Source organism: Aulonocara stuartgranti, assembly GCF_965226115.1.
Source record: "Aulonocara stuartgranti genome assembly, chromosome: 1".
NCBI classification, from domain to species: Eukaryota; Metazoa; Chordata; class Actinopteri; order Cichliformes; family Cichlidae; genus Aulonocara; species Aulonocara stuartgranti.
Genome location: NC_138939.1, coordinates 34,268,455 through 34,291,536, shown reverse-complemented (window position 1 = coordinate 34,291,536; position 23,082 = coordinate 34,268,455). Strand labels below are relative to the sequence as shown.

The 23,082-nt window shown below is 41.2% G+C and overlaps 1 protein-coding gene across 2 annotated transcripts in view; it reads left to right on the top strand.

Moving 5' to 3' along the window:
• nav2a (neuron navigator 2a) overlaps nucleotides 1-23,082 on the top strand; it is a 214,727-nt gene that overhangs the window by 161,049 nt on the left and 30,596 nt on the right. For both annotated transcript variants that reach the window (XM_082535136.1, XM_082535135.1), the window contains 5 exons: nucleotides 746-1,970; nucleotides 3,963-4,072; nucleotides 4,168-4,276; nucleotides 4,958-5,380; nucleotides 14,111-14,233. In XM_082535136.1, coding sequence (XP_082391262.1) covers nucleotides 746-1,970; nucleotides 3,963-4,072; nucleotides 4,168-4,276; nucleotides 4,958-5,380; nucleotides 14,111-14,233 — 1,990 coding nt within the window. The remainder of the gene's footprint in view (nucleotides 1-745; nucleotides 1,971-3,962; nucleotides 4,073-4,167; nucleotides 4,277-4,957; nucleotides 5,381-14,110; nucleotides 14,234-23,082) is intronic.

Here is a 23,082-nt window from a genome sequence, read left to right as displayed (position 1 = left end):
AAATGTTGCTGGTCTGAGCTCCATGCTGTTAGTAGCCCTGCTGTGCGTACACACTGAGATCTTGAGCAGCACTCAGAATACTTGGGGGTTTTTTTTGTTTATTTTTATATGGGCAGTGACTACCTTTTCAGCTCTTGCGTTGCTTCTCCAGCTCTTGGTAAGTTTGCTTGTTGAGAGTCACGTGCTGCAGATTTTCTCAGACAACTCCTTAATGAATGATGAATCTGTAGCAGGAACATGTTTGTAAAAAAAGTACTTTCTGTTCTGTTCATTTCTAATTCAAACCATATTTTTTCGTCTTGTTTCTCAGTTTAATATACAGGGGAGTGGTGTAACTAGACAGTGTTTTCTTTGTTAAGCAGAGGGACCGTGACCAAAATAAGTCCATATAAGTCCATGCCTTATAAGTGCAGCAGCACTGCTTCTTGACTAGGCCTTCTTGGCGAGACTTAAAAGCACTTGAGTATGGCCCTCATTGTTTTTATAAACAGTTTGTGATGGGCTCCTCTCGTTGTTAGTGCTAAGGGGTTTTTAACAGTTTTGGTGGTTAGTCCAGAGAAAAGTAATGGCATGTTTGGTTATATCAACACAGGCCACCTTCAGGGCTTATAAGGTAACTCTGTGTGGGGTCAAAGAAGCTTCTGTTTTTCCTTGTGTCCTTCAGATTCTTCGTCTGCCTGAATTTAGTATCTAAGCTTTAACTCCCTTCTTTATTGTTTAATAAATTGTCTCTTTTCTGGTACAGATTCCTCAGAGGGCCTGACCTCACAACCTTTGGTGATGACTGAGCTTGCTCCATCATCTGCAGTGTCTGTCAGCTCCTCCACCAGCATCCCTGCCACTACCTCTACCCTGATTCCTCCCTTGTCCTCATCCTCCTCTTCCACAGCTATTCCCCAGCCCAACAGCAAGCCCTGGAGGGGCAAGTCAGCAAGCTCCAAGCACACCTCTTCTAATTCCTCCGCCTCGACGAGCCCCCCCTCATCTGCCATGCAGTCTGTCAAGCAGGAGAAGGACACTTCCTGTAAGACTGCTCTGACAAATGAAGCTCCTCCTAAGGTAGTAACTCAAAAGTCAATGCTGGAGAAGCTTAAACTCTTCAACAGTAAAGGAGGCTCCAAGTCGTCCTCCATCTCTTCCTCCAATGGGGTAGGGCCCCAGACTGATAATGCTGCACCAAACAGGCAGCTTGGAGCGGGGCAGGTGGAGAGAGCTGAGACAGGCTCCAACACCGACCCCTTAGAGGAGAATGATGGCAATGTTCGGCCGGGACTCAACGGAACCAGCAATGGGAATTCTTGTGGAGCGGCTCCCTCTTCGGGAACTACGGTTTCTACCACCGCAAGCAGCCCCAAAATAGCTCTGAGGGGCATTGCCCAGCGAACTTTCAGCAGAGCTTTGACTACCAAGAAAGGCTCAGTCAAAGGACCTGAAAAAGATAAGGAAAAGGGGAAGGAGAAAGGGAAGGAGGTAGCGAAGCGCACCTCCGTCCCTGATAAAACAGAGCTGAGGGGAGATGAGCACAAGGAAGAAGTAGTACCTGTTGCTCTGGATGCTGACACAAATAAAAGAACCTCTAAAATTGCCAGTTTCATTCCCAAGGGAGGTAAATTGGCCAAAAAAGAGAGTTCCACCCCTGCACAAAGCGGAATACCAAAGCCAGGAGGCAAACCCACAGGAGCTGGTGGTAAAGCTTCTTCAGTGAAGGAAGCAGGGGAGAGGCCTCGGAGCATGCGGTTAGGAGGGGGTCTCGCCATGCACCGTGGCCCCCTGGACAGAGACAGGGACAGCAGGCACTCCAGCTCTACCTCCAGCCTGGCCTCCACAGAAGGAAAGACCAGCACCGCCCCTGTGGCAGGTGGTGGCACTACCCAGAGCACAGCCAGCAACACGGTCAGCGTGCAGCTACCTCAGACGCAACAGCACCATAGCCACCCCAACACAGCCACTGTTGCACCTTTCATGTACAGGTAAGATTGCACTTTCTTGGAGTATCTTGTCTAAAGTATGTGGTAGTGAATCTCAGTTTCACCTGCCTATATCACCTACATGCAATAATGAAAGCAAGTAATGATAATTTATAGTCAAACACTATATATAAAAAAATATCTCTCTCTCTCTCTCTCTCTCTCATATATATATATATATATATATATATATATATATATATATATATATATATATATATATATATATAAATAAGTGTGTGTGTATATATATGTTACACTGTTAGAAAAGTAAAAAGAAACAAAATGAAGTTAGGCCTTATAAAACAATAGTATTAAAACACTGCTCATACAGTATGTTGCATATTCATTCTGTTGTATATGTGATCATATATGTGAACTTATTCCACATGTTTGAATGAATATGAATCGGTGTATAACCTGGCTCTATGTTTCCAGGGCTGTGTAAGATTATAAAAAAATGGAGTGTAGCCTGCAAGCTAGTTCAGACAGGCAGCTTGAGTTGCATTGCGTCATACACTCTAACATGCCTCACTTTGATTACATCGTGTACCAGATACGCCTTCACAATTTGGCGATCCATTTAAGCTGCAAACTTTCCAATCTTCCCCCCCGACAGAAAGTGCTGTCCTGTATTACACATGCTGTTTGAACCTCTCCACCACTCTAGCATCCACATGTAGGTTCTCAGAGTGATGTTTACTTAGCCCTGCTCAGTTTTATGTGTAACATATTTGCAGGGGGGCTTGAAACCAAACTCTTAACTGGACAGCGTGTGTGTACTATGTCCTGCCTGCCATCCCTTCACCCCAATTGGTCGTGGCAGATGGAAACCCCTCCCGGAGCCTGGTTCTCCTGGAGGTTTCTTTCTGTTAAAAGGGAGATGTCCTTCTCACTGTTAACAAATGCTAGTTCACAGGCGGTCATCTGATTGTTGGGGGGGGGTTTTTGTATTATCGTAGGGCCCTTACTTTATTCAGGCAATTCTCGTTGTGATTTGGTGCTATATAAATAAAATTGGATTGTTGTTTTTTTTTTTTCACCAAATACAAAGTTTTTCAAAGTTTTCTTTGAATATTTGTCCATCTCTAAATTGTTAAACAGTAATCTTTAATATGTTCAGGTTCTCATATTTTGCCTGCCTGTTTGTACACGTGCATCTGGGCAAATATGTGTAGATGTTGTGCGCCCCTGACCTCTGTCCTGGTCGCAGTGTGATAAGGAAGGAGGTCCCTCATGCGCTCAATAAGTCTTTTCTAACAACCACTCATTAACTTCCTGATGTTTCCTGTGCTGCTGCCCTTTCTCCCTGTGTACATTCTGACCCATAGTTAACAACCCCACCGCCAAAAAAATGCCTCCATTATCAGCACTTTGAAACTTCCTCTTTTGCTGTCAGGTACCATTACAAGCAGGATTATACCGCCTCCACCTGTCAGAAAGATTATGTTTGAAAGTAAATTAGAAGGATTAAAAACATACGATCAATGCTGATGACCATTAACTTAAAACAAAGCACACTGGTAGAAATTAGTTCAAGGAAAAGATATGGAAATAAGCTAAAGTTTAACCCTGTATTAGGTTGGTTAGTCAGAAGGTCGAGTTTCCATGCTGCCATTCTCTGTACAACAGTGTGAGTCTGAAGCAGTCAGTGGTTTTCATTGTCTGGTACACAGAGCGAGTAGTCAACAAGGACAAAGTCTGGAATCGGGCAAAGACCGCAGGCTGAATATGAGCGAAGCTTTCGAATGTCATCATTTCAAAACACTACCAGTGGTTCAGCTGTATCGATTTATCCTTCAAAGGCAAACTTTTCTGGTGTGTGGGGATTAGCAGGCATTCATTTTGGACTACAGTCACAAGACTTGAAACACAGCAGATTTAAATCTTAATCGGGTTTATCCCTCTTTCGTGACAATTTGCTCAATATTAGGTTCCCACTAAGTGCACAATAATTCAGAATCGATTTGATCTGTTGCACAATTAATTTTCCAGATCCCAAACAGACAGCGAGGGAACAGTGACTACTGAGACCGATTCAGGAGGCAGAGGTGGAGACATTTCCTTCACCAAGACCAGCCAGACATCCATCGAGGACCTTTCAGGTCGGCGATCAATGGAAATATGTAATCTTTCTGGTTCAGCATAGAGAAAATATGTTCTTAAAATTTTTTTTGTTTTTTTTTATTGTGCTGGTCAGGTGAAGACCCAGAGACCAGGCGGTTGCGTACTGTCAAAAACATAGCTGACCTGCGGCAAAACTTAGAGGAGACCATGTCAAGCCTCCGAGGAACTCAGGTCTCACACAGGTACAGTGATTGGCACTGCGCTCTGGCTCATCCCACATAGTGTTTTTCTTGATATTGAGCAATTCATTTTTCACTGAGCTTGTTAGGAAAACAGTGCTTGGAGGGAAGTTTATATGTGAACAAACACTTACTATCTGAACAGCAACTGAAACAATGCTGTTATGGTTGAGTGGTAAATCATCTAAATCACACTCATTTTTTTGGTGGATTTGAATCAGTCTTGTGGTCAGTAGACTGTGTCTGTCTGTGTTTAACAGGTATTACCTCCTTTTTTTCTTATAGCAGTCTTATCCTTCTTTTTAGGGATCTTTTACTTTGATCGTTGGGCATGTCTTTGATGCTTCTGGCTTAGCTCTAATCACGTTCCCTCCTACAGAGTTGTGACCTGTGCTCTGGTGTTATGTGTCAGTGCTGACCCAACTGTCTACATAGTTTATACTCTGCTCTAAGGTCAATAAATCTGTTGTTCATAAATGAAATTGTGCAATTTGATGCTTTTTTTTTTCTCCAGTGCTTCTCTCTGTTCCATATTTCCAGATCCTAGGAAAAGAATTCTTGACATTTGGTGTAGTGATTGGCCACTTGCTTACTGCTTCAAAAGGCACATTTTTGAATGAAATGTTATCAGAAAACATTAATGTGTGCTCTCAACTTGTCTTGCCTTCATTGTATTCCGCTCAGCACCTTGGAAACCACCTTTGACAGCAGCATTACCACAGATATCAGCGGCGGTGGCGGCACAGGCAGTGGCAGCAGCAATAGCGGAGGCAGTCGAAGCATCCTCAGCCTTACATCTTCCCGCCCCTCACTATCCTCGTGGCGACTGGGCCAGTCTAGCCCTCGTCTTCAGGCGGGTGATGCCCCCTCTATGGGGAATGGTTACGGTGGCCGTGTGGTTGGTGGCCAGGGAGGACGCTACCTTTACCCTGGGAACCTGCGGCGACAGCTGGCTGGCAGGGGAGGAGCCCTGTGCAGCGTGGACCTGGGAGACAGAGCCGGGGAAGACGTCGACCTTGATGGAATCCCAATGGAAGTCACGGGATACATGAGCGATGGAGATGTGCTGAGCAAGAATGCTGTGCGCACTGATGATGTGACCAGTGGGTAAGTGAGTCTTTTTTAATCAGACACATGTGTTATCAATACAGAAACTTTTTGCCAATAAATCCATTACTGGCAAAAAGTAGTATAGTATAGATACTCTTGGTTAACAAGAGTATCTAGGGAACTTTCACTGGTTCTAACATCTTCACCGGGAGGATTTTCAGCATTTCTCTGTTCTGTCATTGTCCATGCATCATCTTTTGTTTCTGTATTGTTGTTGGATTAAACAGGAAAAACGTGAAAACCTGTTGGAAAGATTTTGCAGCATTTACTAATACTGCATTACAGTTCACAAAAAGTTGAGTTACAGTGAATCTGGGTAAGCGCAGTATTTATGTGACAAAAACATATTTGCAATATTTCCCAACCCCAAAAGATTACTGGTAAATATTCTAATAACTCTGATGTGCTCAAACATAAAAAAACATATGAAAATGGATGCCATGCTTATATAATATGACTTTTATGGCTGAGATGTGACAGTTTGGTCTCTCAACAATGAGAAACTTGTCTTTAATGTAGGCTTACCACAGGAGGGCAGTAGTGTTTCTTGACTGTATATGTGCAACCCAGCTGACAGATGGTCTCTATAGCACAAGTATCATTTATTCTGTACAGTGAAAATCCCACAAGTTTGCAGTCTTTCAGTGTTTCGATGCTGTTGTCCTGATAACCTGGTTATTTTTCTCTTTGAAAGCCAGTGACCATGTTGTAGCAGGCCCCTTGCATACCTTGGCTGGCACACAATTTAAAGTACTGTTGTCATCATTATTATCAGATGAAGCCATAAAAGGCACCAAATCATCTTCAGATGGAATAGAAAGTTGGAAAACAAGAGATCAGGGTATTTGTTCAAATTCTGTGTAATGTTAATATGAATGAGATTTCATAAAAGCAGTGAAGGTGATTTAAAAAACAAAACAAAACAAAAAAAAACATGCCTCTTAAAAGCTGTGTGGAAATTACTTCATCTAGCCTGCATAGATCTGGATCACCATAGTCACCAGCCCCGAGGCACCTTTAGAAAGCCAGAGAGCAAAGTACTGTTGAACTACTTGATATATCTGAATCTGTGACTAAGCAAACCAAGCCAGGCCACAGCCACACCTGGACAGACGAGTGACGTGTACATGTGAGCCGAGACATTATCTTATTCAAAACACTTTATATCGGTAAGAACTATGAATAAGACAAAAATCATATGCCACGTTTATATTTATAATTAATAAATTATACTTTTTTTGGACAAACTGATTAATCAGTTTAGTCTTTAAACAAAGGAAATCAACATCATCCTCACGTTTTAGAAGCTGGTGCTTTTTTATTTAGACTGGTAAATGATCATATATCCATCATTTCAAAAACCTTTTTGTCATTTGCAAGCTAGATTGGATCAAACAGATTATGTAGAGAGTAAATTGAGCTGGATTTGATGTTTAAATGGTGCCTTTTTGTCTGTGTGAAAAACATGCTTGTGGTGTGTATTTGGTCTCAGCTGTCTGATCTCTATGGATGATGTGACGGATGGCTGGCAAAATGAGCTTTTATTCAAATGGGAACATGCTGACTAGATTATATTCTTTGTGTCGGGGCGAAGGGGGTGGGGGGGATTGCTCTGTGTGTGTGTGTGTGTGTGTGTGTGTGTGTGTGTGTGTGTGTGTGTGTGTGTGTGTAAGAAAGGAACTGTGTAGGTACAGCCATGTGGGTGTGTGGGCAGTCTTCCTCTGGGTTAACCATTATTCTCGACATCATCAGGCTATTTAACGATTAGCTCCATTCCAAGCATGTTAGCGTCCACAAAATAACAGGTTCTTCTGCACAAAAGTGGTATGTTTACCCAGAGAGGAGGAGCTGGCTTTTGGATTAGACCAGTAAACTCTCACACCTCAAGTCTTTGTTACCTCTTAAATGTTAATTAAATCTGAAATCACACGAATTACAAAAGGTGCTTTTTTCCCTCTCTTATCTGTATGGCACGCAGACTCTTGGGGTTGATATTTCTCTGAGCTCCTGGCTTCCAACACAATGTCATTAAGGCTTATGGAATTTAATTTGTGGCCTTCATGGTGAAAATATTATTTGTCCCTGTAAGAGTGAACAATCCACAAAGATCTCTCTGTAAAGTTGCCCCTAATTAATTCTATAAAGTGAGATGTTCATAGCTATGAACAACTCTGATACAATTTCTACTTCTGCAACCAAAACAGTTAGAAACATTACTTGAACTAATTCTTTAACGCCTGTAACAATATTTAGTAGCATAAAATAGCTGTTAAATAGCAATATATAATAATTTATAACATGTTTTAATTTTCTCTTGCGCTTTTAATTAAAACATTTGTAGTGTTGGGGGAGTATGAACCAGTATAATATTCTGCACCTGCTCTTTAGAGCTGTCCACGTCTCACATGCAGGCCAGTTAGTTTTTGGGACACCAATAACATTCCTGCTTTGAAAGGGATACCTTCACTGAACACGTGTCCCTGCTAATGAACACAAAACACATGAAGTGAGCCAGAGCAGGTGAGCTAATGCTAATCTGGACATTTGCTAAGTAAGCACAGTGAAAGTCACCTTGAATTTATTATATCAATAAGTCCCCACAAACATACAAATATTTGGGTCAGCCCCTAATTCTGCTAGAAGTCTCTGCCGGTTAAAAGGGAGTTCTTCCTTCCCACTGTTGCCAAAGGCTCTCTTGGTGGTCAAGAGCAATCAGTGGTAAATAGCCATAACAGTAAAACAATTTATAGCCAAATATAAAAAATAATTATTTAAAAGACATCAACCTCCACATTATATTTACTGGGGTCCAGTAACTGTATTTGTCTTTTTATCTGTTTTCAAAGCCTCAGGTATTTTTTTTTCTTGCTGTTTTACATTTTATGGAAAAAATATTGCGATAATGTTGGGAGGTAAGTCAACAATGAAAACAAGTTGCAGCTCTAGAAATGTCTAAGGAATCTACATTCTTGATTGCTTAGAAACGTCTTGAGACATAACAGGTAATTTATTTAGCATACACTCAATCCTAGTAGACAGGCAGTGTGACTGACGGCACCACTTTTACTATTTACAGTGGGGGGTTTTTATCAGTCACCAATCACCCCCACCCCCTTCTCTTTTTTTCCCTTTCGCTATCTCTGCTCATGGAAATGTGGGGATCTGTCTCCTTGGCTCAGGGCTATGTGGCTGATATACCACTCCCCCCACTCCAATTCTTCCCTCCTCTCCCTCCTCCAACCTTTACAGACAGACCCAACCTCCATTCAGGAGAGAAAAACATGTGGAGCAGGGGAGCGAGACTGCATATCAACACTGAGTTTTCACAGAGCAGGACACACTACCAAACAGTCAGGCTGCACCTTAGTATATACATGGAGAGTTGCTGGGTGCTTTGCATTTATCTCTGATATCACCAAACAGGTTTTCACCTGGTGATATCACAGCAGATCTCACACACGCACAGGACCAGACTTAGTAACAGCAGACAGAAGAAGCCAGACAGTAAAAGACAGTTGACATTTCTTTGGAGATTTTCATCAGCAAAGATCAACACACACCTGGACTTGTTTATTTTTCTTCGGACTAACTGTTTAACCATGTTCAAGGCAGACAGGTATGTCTGAGTGGAGTAGGAGCTGTAACTCCTGTTTGTTTGTTTGTTTGTTTTTTCCGTAGTGTGACAATATGGGAGTTAACTCCTGTCTGTACCATAGTGCATGCATTGTTAGTGAGTCAAATATATCTGCAATGTCATTTACCCACGACTCTCTCTTTCTGTTAGTTGCTTGACTGTGTAAACTGTACCTGGCTGTTCAGTGTCAGCCCATAAAGTGTCTTGTTTGGACACGTTTCTCCTGCTGCAGAGGGTTACAGGTTAACAGGCGTCTGAAACAAGAGGAGAGGCCCTCAGTTAGTTATTAGTGTCAAGGAGTAACTTGTCAATCAGGAGCTTTGCTTATGTATGTGAGTGGTTGTGTGTGTCACCGTCAAGGTGACTTTGTGTTGTGATGACGGATGCTTCCCATAAAGGGCAGCAAATCCCCCCATCCAAGTTGGTCCTTTGTCAAAAGAGAATCCCAGTACCTTCAGTGTCTGTGTCTTTTGTTGTTATAAAAATCAATTGCACTCAAATCATATCTGGGCTATGTTGTCTCTATGATTTTTTTTTTTATTCTTAAACATATCCCATTAATTTGTTTGATATTTAGTAGTCCATGGGTCATTTGGTTTAATGTTGACAGTTTTATTTATTTATTGCTCAAAATGTTGATAGGCACCAGATGATTTTAAATCAGTAGCATCAGCATATGGGCCATTACCATGTTGTTGTTGTTGTTGTTTTTTTATCCAGGGTTAGTGCATCTGGACAAAGGGATGAAGCGCTAATTTATGAATTATGGGTAGCAAGTCTTGTTACCAAGCAGCAGGAGGATTTGTGTGGGTGAAACTGCTAATTAACACTAATTTAAAGACTAGGAAAATACTACAATTCTACATCTTGGATAATCTTTTCCACACAACAGACCGTTTTATTTGTCAGCTGTTATTAAAAACCAACAGAAATTAGAAGAGGTTAGACCTAGCAGCCAACAGCTCCCTTTTGGCACACCTGTCAGTTAAAGCAGTCGAACACCCAACTTTAAGCCTAAGTAGTGGATTGGATAGTAAGTACAGATGGACTGAAAATCAGAGTGAAAGAGAGAGGAAGACATGCAGCAAAGGGCCACAGGTGGGATTCAAACCTTGGCCGCTGTGTTCTAGGTATGCAGCATGTAGTTGCCTGCTCACGCACTGATCTACTATCCAGTTTATATCCAATAATATAATACCGGTATGTTCTCTGTGAATACTTTATGTATGTTTTTGTTTTTTAACCAGGCAGCCTTTTAATGCTGTTTAGCTGGACATGTTGACATTTGGCATCCTTGAGGACTGATTGACATTTGTGGCCTGCTTAGAGTGGCTCTTGAAGGAAATGCAGTTTTTGGACTTTCTGAGTTAGCTTTATTTCTCAAACCTGAAGGCTACTGCTGCATATCACTGCATTATAGCTCAAAAGGCACGGGATTTACCAATACCAGTGTTTCATGGTTACAAAATCTGATATATAGGCCAATATTTTTTTTTCTTTTATACACATGGAGCATGAACAGTTTTCCTTAACATTTATGATATGTGTGATTTGATTCATTACTAAGATAATATGACATTGCAGTACAAAAACAAATTGTAGACAAATACTAAATGCTATTAAAGTAATAACTGATAAACACTTGGTCTATAAAGATACATTGTCCATATCAGTGCAATCCTTCCAACCAATGCCTGCAGATGCCGGCCGCCAGAGGCGGAGCCAGACATTTGAAACACCCGGGGCTTAGCCCTAAAGGGTGGTATGCATGTAGGATTTTATTTTTTTTATTTTTTTTAGGGGGGGGGGGGGGGGGGGGGGGTTTAGAAATGACTGAAAGATTAATTGGCTCTGTTTTGAGTTTTGTTCAAAAAAGAATGACTTCATATAGGGAAAAATATATATCACATATGCAGGTCACCTTAAACTAGTTTTTTAATTAAGCAGCAAGGCAGAACAAAATCAGGGCTGTATCAACACACGAGGACTAAACCCCAATTCAACCAGACCCAGAACTGATCCAGAATTAAAACAGGACTATAACAGTTCAAAATCAGGATTACTTAGGATTTAACCAAGACAGAACCAGAATCAGAACTAGATGATAGTAGAACTAAAAATCATCATAGACCTGCACTACACTTGTTTTTTTTAATTCTACCAAAGTCCAATATTTAGATTGAGAAAAGTTTCTATAATTATTTAGCCTTGTTGTGCAAACAAGCCTGCATAACTTAATAAATATAGAATTTGAAAAATAGCAAACCTAAAAAGAAACACTAGGTACGAGATACATGAGGACCTATGATACGGTGATACTTTTGGTAAACAACCATTTGACTAACATGTGTGTCTCACCTGCTCTTGTTCCATCTCTGTCCTGTCCTCATTCTCCTCTCTCTCCCTCTCTGTTCCTCTCTCTCCCTCTTTGTGCTGACAATCATCAAATATACAGATATTTACACACTCTTCAGATCAAAACACAAACACTTTTTTAATTGTAACATCAAATTAGACTAAATGTTTATTTTTTTAGATTGATAAATATAAAAAACACATTTGTTAACTTTAAGAGTAAAGAGAGAAACTATCTGTATTTCTTAATTGCAAATGGCACCAAATTGTATTCAAAATTGAGCCACACTTATGGAGCTCCACGATTCTTTTTCTGGTGTTTTGGTTGACATCTCTGGATTTTCCCTTTTTAAAGAAACAGGCTCCGTGTTTTGCCTTATATGCATCCACAGGTGTGCCACCAATTTACTCACATGGACTCTACTAACCTATCAGAAGCTTCTTCAGCTCAGAATGGAATCATCTGGAGTTTCTTATTAATTAACAATAAACTTAGTGTATATGTACTCCTAAATTTGATGAAAGTGATAAAAAATAGACAGCTCTGTCTCTCTTTATTCTGACATTTAACTAATTCAAAAGATATTTCAATATTTATTTATCCAAAACAAAACAAGTTTACTCTAAATTGATGTTATACAGTAAAAAAAATGTTCTTGTGTTTTCCATAAAGTGTATGTAAATATCTGGTTTCAACTGTGAATATACTGCTGTGTATTGAAGTTCCTCTTGTTTTGCATAGAAATATACTGAACAACATACAAAGCATAATATATAAAATACTACCTGAGTTTTTTCTTTGAAAGAAGCTCCTTATGTCCATTCTTGTATATCAGTGCATTACTGAAACCGATTTATTTAGCCGTGGAGGGTAACAACTGAAAATATGACATAAACACACATGTAAGCTGAGACTCTCTAAAGAAACAACATTGTTGTTGTTCGGCTTTTCATTTCGCCATTTCTTGATTCACTTGAAGAGCAAGTAACGTAATATGGGTCAAGTGATCAGTTTGATATCAATCTTTCGTGATACATCGTCATATTTACATTATTTGTACAGTACGAATGATTTGCTTTGGTACCTGGTCAAACTTCAGTTCTCCTCTGTCTGCCTAGCTCCGTTTCTCCAACAGCGCACTCGTAGGCAGCACCTGCCCCGCCCCGCTTAGTGCCTGAGCTCGGATCATACCAATATTAGGGGGGATTTACGCACAGTCGTAAATTCCCACAGTGTGCACTATGTGCTTCGAATATTGTGTGTAGTTTTTTGCTTTATACAGTTGTCAGCCAGGCATCTAACTATGAAAAAATTACACTACAAAAGACTGAAAAAACACCCCGGGCTTAAGCCCAGTAAGCCACCCCCCCGCTACGCCACTGCCGGCTGCCCTTCCCTGGGTCTGGTTCTTGTAGAGGTGTCTTCCTGTTAGAAGGGGTTTTTCCTTTCCACTGTTACCAAATTCTTGCTTGTAGGCGGTGTCGTCTGATTGTTGGTTTTCTCTGTATTAATGTACAATATGAAGTGCCTTGAGTGTTAAATACATTGAATTAGTGCATATTTAGTTTAGTTTTATCACTTGGCAATTCATAATACATTACTACCAGACAACTTTTAAAAAAGCTTGTATAATTCTCTCTTCTGGTTAAGAAAGTATAACATTTGATACTTTTCAGGTTGGTTACTTAGACACAGTTACATTTTCATGCTGCTGGGATACAGCACACAGAATCTGCTTTCGTGCTGATTCCATTTGAGTCACATACAAAGAAGCTCTGTCTGTACGAAACACTGTACTGTGTGTATACTGTATACACATTTAGGTACAAATGCGCGTTTGTCTGTGCGTGCAGGGTTTCCTCTCACCGAGATCTACATTGAGATAACGCATAACTGTTTTAGTGGTCGCGCTTTTGCTAGGCTTCTTTCTCTACTCACATCACTGCATACACAGAATCATCAAAACTTCAACGTTAAACCAGCAAACATCTCATTAAATTACACCCGGGTTAAAGGAGTCAATATTTAGTTCCATTAGGAAGCTCCTCCACAGGTAAATATTTGGGGAATTAGTTAGTGTTGTTTTAGTTTGAATGGGAATGTTTATGTAAGTGCTCATGGCCTCAGCGTTAGCCACAGGCTGTAACTGCTGCTCACTGAGCCTCCGAGGCCAGCAAGCAATAAATTGAGTCCTTTCAAATATAATTTTCCGTTACGAAATGAAGTGAATGCCCTACTTAGCCTGCACATATAAATACAGTACAAGTATTTTTAGCTTCTTCTAATGCTTAGTTACTCAGTCAATCATAATATTCCAGTCTGGTGCACTGATGGTCTCAGTATTGGTGATGAATTGCAATGTGCTTCCTGTAGACATAGAGAGCAAACTGTCTTCTAAGCAGTTTTTTCTTTTAAAGGCCACTGTTGTTGAACACTAGCCACATGAGAGAAATGTGTCCTTAGTTAGTTTGCTGTCTCCAGTGTTGATGTGGGAGGTTTTTGCTCTATTTAAGCCTGACTGATGAGAGCTTCACCTCAGCCAGAGAACTACATGGATGTGGCTTCCTGCTCAATAAGACATTTATAACAAAAGCAGCCCCAGCAAGAAGACAAGTGTCTGTTAAGTCGTCCCATTATCTCAAACAAAGTGGCGCAACCTCAAATCATCCTCTTTGAGGTCTGTAATTATATATGTCAGAGTTACTTATTTCTAATACGTTTTGGTTGTCTCTTGCAGCTACATGACTGATGGAGGTTTGGGATTGTACACTCGGCGCCTTAACCGCCTTCCCGACAGCATGGCTGCCGTTCGAGAGACGCTCCATCGAAACGCGTCATCGGGACAGGGAGATGCTGACAGGTAGGTCTGAAATATCTTACCTGCTTCTTCTCTTAAACTTCTCTTAAGCTGTGTTGCAGCTTAATATCTTTAAGTGATCAGTTCAACTGAGTTTCCAATCTATAGGCTCCATTTCTCAGGAGGCCTTTATACACCTACTATCGAATGCACTGAGCTTGATGTGTTTGTCTGAATGAAAGACACATAAATATAACTAGCCGGTCACTTGGCTCATGTCTCTGGTTGCAATGCTTTTTGCTTGTTTCCTGCTGTCACTGTAGAAAATGTAAATTTATTATCCTGCAAGTGAAGGTGGCATGTAGAGATATTGTGTTGTTCTGGGACAGGGAAATATTCAATGAGGTCATCCTGAGGTGTGGCACAAAAACAGTGTGTCTGAATGAAATTGCGAAACTTCTTGACCATGGGCTAAACAAGGTGTTTTTACACATGCAGGTCGAAAAATTCACTCGAACCGTGAAGGATACATAAAAATCAGTCTCTGATTAAACATTTGTTAAGGTGGCCTAGTTTCCGCTTCTTCACATGCATTTCAGTGAACGACTGAAAAGCAAATGCACAGTTACAGTATCCACTAGAAAATGTCTGCTTTTACCCATATCAATGATAAATAAAAACACACAGAGCGATGCACATTTTCGGGTGGATTTGATTATACTCGTTCAACTACACAGGACATAATGCAGCGAGCTTTACGGACACCACACCGCTAATGTACGTAAACTCATCCTAAACGCAAGTTTCTGTGTTATTGGGATATGTGGGCCACAACATGTAGTAAAATGAGAATATCGCTTGAATATTTTTATATCTGCGGGACTTTCTGAAGCGTCTCGTTTCAGTGCAAGTAATTTGGTGAGACGTTGCCGTCTTTGTCCTGTCATCGAGCCGTAGAAGGATTTTTGTTTTCTGGCAAGTTGACAGAAGGAAATGAATGAAGGCTGAGCTGAAACCATGTTACCAGATAGTGATGGGGGTGGTGGAAAGAAAGAGAAATAGGTTGGGGGGATGGAATGAGCTTGTTATGAAGATGAACTGCAGAATGGATGAAGGTGGTAATGAGAGTAAGGGATAAATCGTGTGTGACAAAGGGGACTATACTATAGCTTAAGATGCGGCATTGGTCTTCTCAACAGTATCCCTTTGTCAAGAAAATGTCTATATTTGTGCTTCGGTGAAGTGTAGAAAACAAAAGCTTTTAAACCTTTTTAATTTCTTCACTCTTAAGTGGATGTGTTGTGTTGTGTTGCTTTGAGGGTTTCAAGTAGTCTTTGTCCATAAATCCTCAGGTGTGGCTAATTTCCTGTCTGCCAGACTTTTGACCTTCGCCCCCTTGCTACCTTTTACTCTGTACACACACACACACAAATACACTGTCCTTCACATTAAACTGCTCCAGCCCTCAGGTGGGCCTTAAAACAAACTGTCCTCCTTCTCACCTTTCATCTGTCCCCTCCCTATCATCCTCCTCCTTCTCTCTTTACTCCATCTCTCCTCTCACCTCTTATTTTTCCTCTTCTAAGTTGTTTTGATTAGAGTGCAGCAATGAGAAGAAACTTAAAGGCAATAAAAAAGATAAGTCAGGGGGTTTCCCTTTTGTTTCCATTTGATTTTGTGCTTTAATGTTTCCAGCCTAATTTTTCGGTTCAAAAGATTAGAGAAAAATTCAGATGGGCTTTCAAGAGGAGATGAGGTGACTGCACTCCTCCCGCCCACACCTCCTCGCCCCTGAAGCTTTGCCTGATAAATGTGCTTACCACTTTTACTTTGAGATTAATTAAGAGAGCTGAAGAAGCAGCTCATGAAATATATTAGCATAATAAACAGAAACTAGTGGAGCTGCAGGATAAAGAAGGGTGACTGGTTTTCTCTTGTATAAGATAAAGCCAGTTTAATTCACAAAAGGAGGGTTAACAGTGCAATTTGGGGCTGGTGGAGGAGAACCAGCACCTTACTGTCTCTGTGTGTGCTTTGTACAGTTTATTTGCGAGTGTCACAGTTGAACATGTGATCTTAGAGGTATGTTTATCTATATTTATTTACTGGGTATGGTTGCCACCAGGCTGTAGTTGCCTTTAATGCATTTTCTGGTTTACAATGCAGCCGAGCCTCCCAGAGGAAGTCGGGCTGGGGGTAGGTGTCTAGTGTTGTTGTGGCACCGGGGCAAAATGCTTGTGACCCCAGAACGAAGAGGTCACAAGCTTCAAAGGCCCGAGGTTCACAGTTAAGAGCGTTCCAAACGTCTTTAAGCTTCTGCGCTAAAACCCTCCAGATCAGGCCAGGCTAATAAGAAGTGAAGGATGCTGGAAAACACGGTATTGAACAGCATATTCTGACAACAGGGAAACCACACAAAGTAATTATGAGAGCGTCAGTTGTGGTCTGGCTGTTTGAAGTGCAAAAACTAGTTTGACCAACTGTCAGATGTATGCAAAGGAGAACATGGAAACAAAATGACTCATGGGAGAACAGGGCCTGCTATCCTGAGTGTATAGACAAAGAAAATAGAGGCTAGAAAGTGTGTGTGTGTGTCAGTGTGTGTGTGTGTGTGTGTGTGCGCGCGCGCACGTGTGTGTGTGTGTGTGTGTGTGTGTGTGTGTGTGTGTGTGTGTGTGCGTGCGTGCGTGTGTGTGTGTGTGTGTGTGTGTGTGTCTGAGCATGCTTATCCCTGTCATTTATCTCTGTGGCCGGAGAAAGAGGAAGCTATCCATAATGGCCTGTCTTCTGCTTTGGCTTCTCTTTGTTAAAGCAGACAAAGGGATGAGGTCTTTGTGGTGTGAAAATGCTGTAGCAGTGAGTGTTACAGAGACTAACCCTGTGATTCCTGCATACAGGCGTTGGGGATATCATTACTCTATCTCAAATGAGGACGTGACAAAAAGAAAAAAAAACAAAGGATCACCACACATAACTCAGTTTGAGACAGTTTTCACACGAATCAGTATAATGTGGAGTCAGAATCCTGTTAATGATTTAGGGTTCTGCGAATAGGCTCTATGTTTGTCTTGATGGTGTCTACACAAATCGCCGTGGAAAACAGACACGATAATACATAAAGTCTCCATTTTTATTGATATATTATTTGTTTGATAGCTGAGAAAAATGAATTTATATTGAAATAGACCAAAGTATGTCAAAAACTAAAACATTGCTTGTAAGTACAAGCACAAGTGCTGTTTTGTGGCTGGGTCAGATCACTCAGATCATCATTGTCAGAGTGTCTTTCAATAAGCGCCTTTCCTAAAAGGTTTTAAATCAAGATCAGAGACTTGGTAGACTTCCAAAGACTTCAGAGAGTATGTGTATATGAGTTATAGATACAAGTACTTACAGGGAACAGCAAACAGGGTTGTCTTGTGATGAAATATAATTTGGATTATAGACTATTCCAACAACAAAGACACTGTAGTCCCGAGGTAACATAAAGAACAGGAACAAAGAAAGTGCTTGTTTTTTTTTTTTTTTAAATGTCTGTGTATGTTTTACAGGCTTTGTGTGATGCTTCTTAAGAGCAGGATTACACTCATGTTTCAGAAGCTGTTTCTCAGTCTGTTACCTTTCATTGTAGATTTGTTTCCTTTGTAAAGTATTTTGCATTACCCTAATAAACTAAAATAAACTTACCACCTTTGACTAAGCCTTTATGCCTTTCAAGATATTCAGATCATTGTTAGAAGTACATCTAAATATTCCTCATTTATTGCAGTAATGCTTCAATAGGGCTCAATAATGCAAAGAAACACAGGAAGGCCTTGGTTTAATTTTTAGCACAGACTATGATGGACTGGATTGGTGAATTCCCACATTCCTGGAACATCACTCTGCAGTGTGAATTGTGTAAGTCCACTGTGATAACTTGCCAGAGCTGTAAAATCCCTTCTCTTGTTAAGCTATTGTGCAATCTCTCAACATCTGTAACCCAGCCCGGTTGTTAAATGTTGCTGTTCTAGTTTCTGTCAGTATGGACTACCTGCAGCTACCTGGTCACTGGTAGCTCCTCTGATTTGCTCTTAATTGTTTATCCTGGGGGCCGAAACTCATGTCAGCTCTCACAGGGTGAGAAGCAGGACACACCCTGGACAGGTCACCAATCTATTACAGCGGTAGCACAGAAGAACTCAGCAGTTCATATTTGTCTTGAAAGTGTGGGAGGAAGCTGGAGTAACTGGAGAGAACACATGAGAGCTCTCTGGGTTTGAGCAGGTTCCCTGTTGGCCTGCTGAGCACAATTGTGAGGCAACCACTGCCTCACAATTGGCAACCACAGGCAACAAAGTCTTGTTTAATTCAATATTTAAATTATTATGATGCGTTTTCAAAGGACTTTATCTGCAATCCTATCATGCAAAAACAAATGTGCGTATCATGGACTTTGATACTTAAGAAATCTCTGATGATTTTATTTGTCAGAAAATTGGTGCCTATGTTTTTTGAAAGCACATTTGCTGGTTTCCAGTTTGTCTCACTGCGCTTCAGTCCCACCTGCATGAGAGCTGAAGTTGTTTAGAACATCCCCCGAGCCCCAATATCTTATCTCTCCTGTCTAGACTTGAGTAGGTTCCCTGTTGGCCTGAGGTAGGGGAAGAAAGAGCTTCAACTTATACCTCATAAGCTCTTTTCCTCAGCTACCAACAGCTGGCATGCCATGTGTCTCACACTTTACCTGCCTATCTCTGTCTGTCCTCTGTAACCCCACCTCCACCTGCTCTCACTGGCTTAGCTAAGTGAATGTGTGTGGAAGGTTTCCGAGCTCTGACTAAAATAATTGCTAGATCAGTTTTTACCTTTTCTTTATGACCCATGTTCCCTGAAACCAGGAGAATATGTTAACAGACATACATGGGCACAGCTGCATCTGGTCATACTTTATACTGTCTTTTCTTGGTCCTGCTGGTTGGCGTCATCAGCCTGTCACTGCTGAACACAGCTGCTGTTTATCAAGACTTAACTAACAGTAACCCATTAGTTTTTGTGTGTTTGTGTGTATGTTGGACCTCAGCTCCAGTCTAGATTATCAGAAGGCCTTGGTTAATGATGGCAAACGGGTGCAGGTTGCAGTAGTGATAGATTATCAGGATTAGGGAGAAAATGCTGCATGATTTTTTTTGTGCCATTATGTAAAATGTTGTGTTTGGAATTAAGTTAAAGTGCATTTTTTGTGAAAACAGTCTGCTTTGAGAGCTGAATTTGAGCTGCAAAGCTTATATAAAGGTTCCAAGGAATTCCACCAATTCCACCGTTATTAGAGCTTTTTCATCTTAAGGATATAATTTAAACTCCTTCTCATTCTTTGTTTCTGTTGATTGTCCAAGATTTTCATGTATAGCTTAACCCTGTAACGCCAGGTGTTACAGGGTTCCAGGTGTACAGGGTTAAGCTATCATGTTTGTTACCTCTGCATCATCAGTGTTTTATTTGTTTAAGGTAAAGATACTGTGAGCAATAAATTGAACAAAAAAACCCAGATGTAGCAGAAATGATTCAAATAAAAACTCATATATGCAAATTAATATTTAATTTCTCAACACACAAAACACGTCAGGTTTTTTTTGGTTTTTGGTTTTCAATTTTATCCTTCAGGCCTTACAGGATTAACATCTTTGACCCATTGGTGGTGCTAAAGTGCTCCAAGTGCCAAACATGAACCTTGGAGAAAAGAATCAGGAATGTCCCCAGTAGGGATGGGTATCGTTTAGGTTTTATCCGATACCGGTGCCAAATCGGTACTTTTGAAACGGTGCCGGTGCTCAAACGGTGCTCAAACCGGTGCTTAAAGAATGGAGAACACAAAATTGGTCCAAAAACCTCTCATGTTCAGCTGGTTTTTTGTAAAAAGATAACAATGTTAGCCTTTTCTGCAGCTATGGGGCATATATGGCATCACTCTTGGCTTTAAGCAGTGCTTAAACAATGGAAAAAACACAAACTTTGTCCAAAACCTCTCATGTTTAACTGTTTTCCACTTTTTCTTTGGTCATTTTAGCCTTTTTGGCCAGGGTGAAGGGAGTATCTGCCATCAAACAAGAAGACAGCCGCATGTAGCTATGATGAGGTTTGCTAGTTCACCTTACATGCATTAATGTAATAACGTGGTTAGCCTACTCAACGTAAATTACACACGAACAACATTAAGCTACTCGCCCAGAGAAGAACGGCTGCTGCTGCCGTCATCATCCGTCATCATTTCTGCTACACTGACAGGGCTAGGGGCCAGGACTCTCCTCTTCGTGTTTTTGGGGGATGTTGCTAACTCCGGGTCCAATAACAGGCAACCCACGCACAGTAGATGTGCTCGGTGTGAGGTCTCGCAGCAAGCTATCATACAGCGCATTTCTGGGCTTTTAAAAAAAACGCTATGCGTCGCCAGGTGTTTCATCGGATTTGAGGTGTTACCTCCTTTGACAGTATCACAGTATCAGCTTAAAGCACTTGTTGCAGGCTGCTGAGTTTGCATATTTTGCTGTGAAGTACAGCCAGACTTTTGACCGCTTCGCCTTGGACATTTTAATCTGTAGCTCTGCTCTAAAAGAACGTACGTACCTGGCCCCGCCTACTATCCTCGGAAACGTAAAATTATTGGCTAGAAGTGTATCACAGCTCAGGAAAAAAAAGCACCGAAATAAAGCACCGAAATGTGCGCTGCTTTTCGGTCTGGTTACTACCGTTTATGTCAGAACCGGTGCCATGATGGCACCGGACACCGGTACCCATCCCTAGTCCCCAGTGAGATTTTCTTTACTGTATGGTTCTAGACTGTAATTAAACAAAAGAATGAAAAGGTATCTGTAACTGCACACATTCACCCCGTGAGTTAAAAAGCCTCTCCTTTGTCTGCTCTATCCTTCTACAAATGCTCACTCATAGCACACAATAAGCAGCCAAATATTTTTCTCTCCAAATGTCCAGACTCTCACAAAGCCTTCGACTCCCCCTCGATTGCTAAATGCTTTAACTGCCTCCCAGCTACAGTCATGCTAAAAGCTGTGCTCTGCTATATCCCAAGGGGGCAGGGGCTGCTCAAACCATGCAGGCCAGGCATTGCGGGGCTTCTGGGAGCCGTCTGAATCTGAAGCTGTTCGATGCAAGATGTGAGGTCAACTGTGTTTCCAAGTTAATGGTACTCCCACACACATGCTGCAGCTGGCATAAGATGCTATTCCGCCCACATGAGAAAAAAAAAATCTCTATTTTAGTCAGTTCAGTTGCATGTTCTTTTTTCCCTAAAAGTAAGACCTCTCCTTGACAGTTATTGTAGCTCATATCCTTAATTTTTAGTTTGTGTTAGGGGGTGAAATTGATAAATGTTGAGGGTCAATCGATGGGGAAGAGCAACATAATATGAGAAGAAAGAAACCCACAGAGACAGAGTCTTAAGAGAACTGATGTTTTTGTTGCTATGGATACTGCATCAGCAGAACACCAAACACCTACCCGCTGGGCACACTGACAAGCACTAAAGAGGGCGGGCGGGGCTGCTACTCAGGTAAATTCAAGTGTTCTCTTTTTGTCAAACATTGCAGCTCTAACAGCCACAATCGTTCTTTCCCCATCCTTCCACCCACTTTTTTTTAAAGTACTAATAGAGGGCAAAACAAAAAGCTTAATATGGGATAAAAGTTGCTGCCACAGGCAGCTGAACAAGCTACAAGTCCAGTCGTGTGGTTTTTTTTTAAGGAAAACAAAGAAGCCAGAGATGGTCCCTTGTCTCTGGTCCAATATGGAATCTGACCCAGACCAGGAGGTGATAATAGATGGGGAATGCAGATCAAAGGAGCATTAACTAATCTACAGCGAGTGGTTTGTGGAATCAGCAACACAGAGTAAGTTTTAACTCTCCATACCTTCCCTGAATCATATATTTTCCATGTTAGCTTGAATTCAGATGGGGAGTAAGGGAGTGGGGTTCGTGCAGGTTGCAGCTTTAAAGTATTAAGCTGATTATCCACGTTTCACCATGTGAGCTCAGGAAAAGCTCTGGGGACACGAGTGTGTTTCAGGTCTGCAGACCTGAAACAGACAGCATATTTTGTCCCATGATTCCCAAATGTTATCCTTCATTTATCCCAGTTGTATATTTATATAATAGATATACAGCTGATACATGTTAAATAGGAATGGGTTTTTTTGGGGGGGTTTTGTTTTTGTTTTTTTACATCAGCAGTTGTATTTACTGCACAGTCTTGCACTGCATGACTAATCGTTAGCTTAGATGGAAACCCAACCAAGAGCATCTGTCGAAAAACTAGAAAAGTGGGAGAAAAACACAAATGGTTCAAGAGTAAGAGAGAAGCCTCTTGAAAATGTTTTATTTCCTTAAAGTGGGTTATCATCTGTCATCTGGGGACTCTTTTAAAGATTTCAAACCAGATGAGTATTAAAAAAAAGGGACAGCTTAGGAAAAATCTGTTTTTATGTTGTAGCCGTCTTTTCTTTCTTTATTTATCCCAGCGATCCCGGGAGCCTGTTTCCTTAACCGATGGTCTACAGGCAGGAGTCACAGCTCTGTGCTTCATTCTAGCATTGAGGTGACAGTAGGTTAGTTTTGAGTGCGGTGTGTGTTTATGCCTGCAGACATGAGGAATTCCAAGTTTGTCACAGTAGTCTTTTAAATTTAGGGGGTTTTTTTGTCGCGTGTGCAGATGCAGCATGGTGGAGTCATGTGCGTGAGTTCAGAGATGCGTGTCACGTGTGTGAAAAGTTTGTTGAGTTTTTACCGTGGATCTGGGTCAGTCTGTCGAATCTAAAGGAGTCTGTGTTTACACATCAAATAGAAAGAGAGAGAGGGAGAAGTCAAAGAGAAGCTAAGTGAAAGAGCGGCAGCCAGAGGGATCTACATGCTTTGATAAATT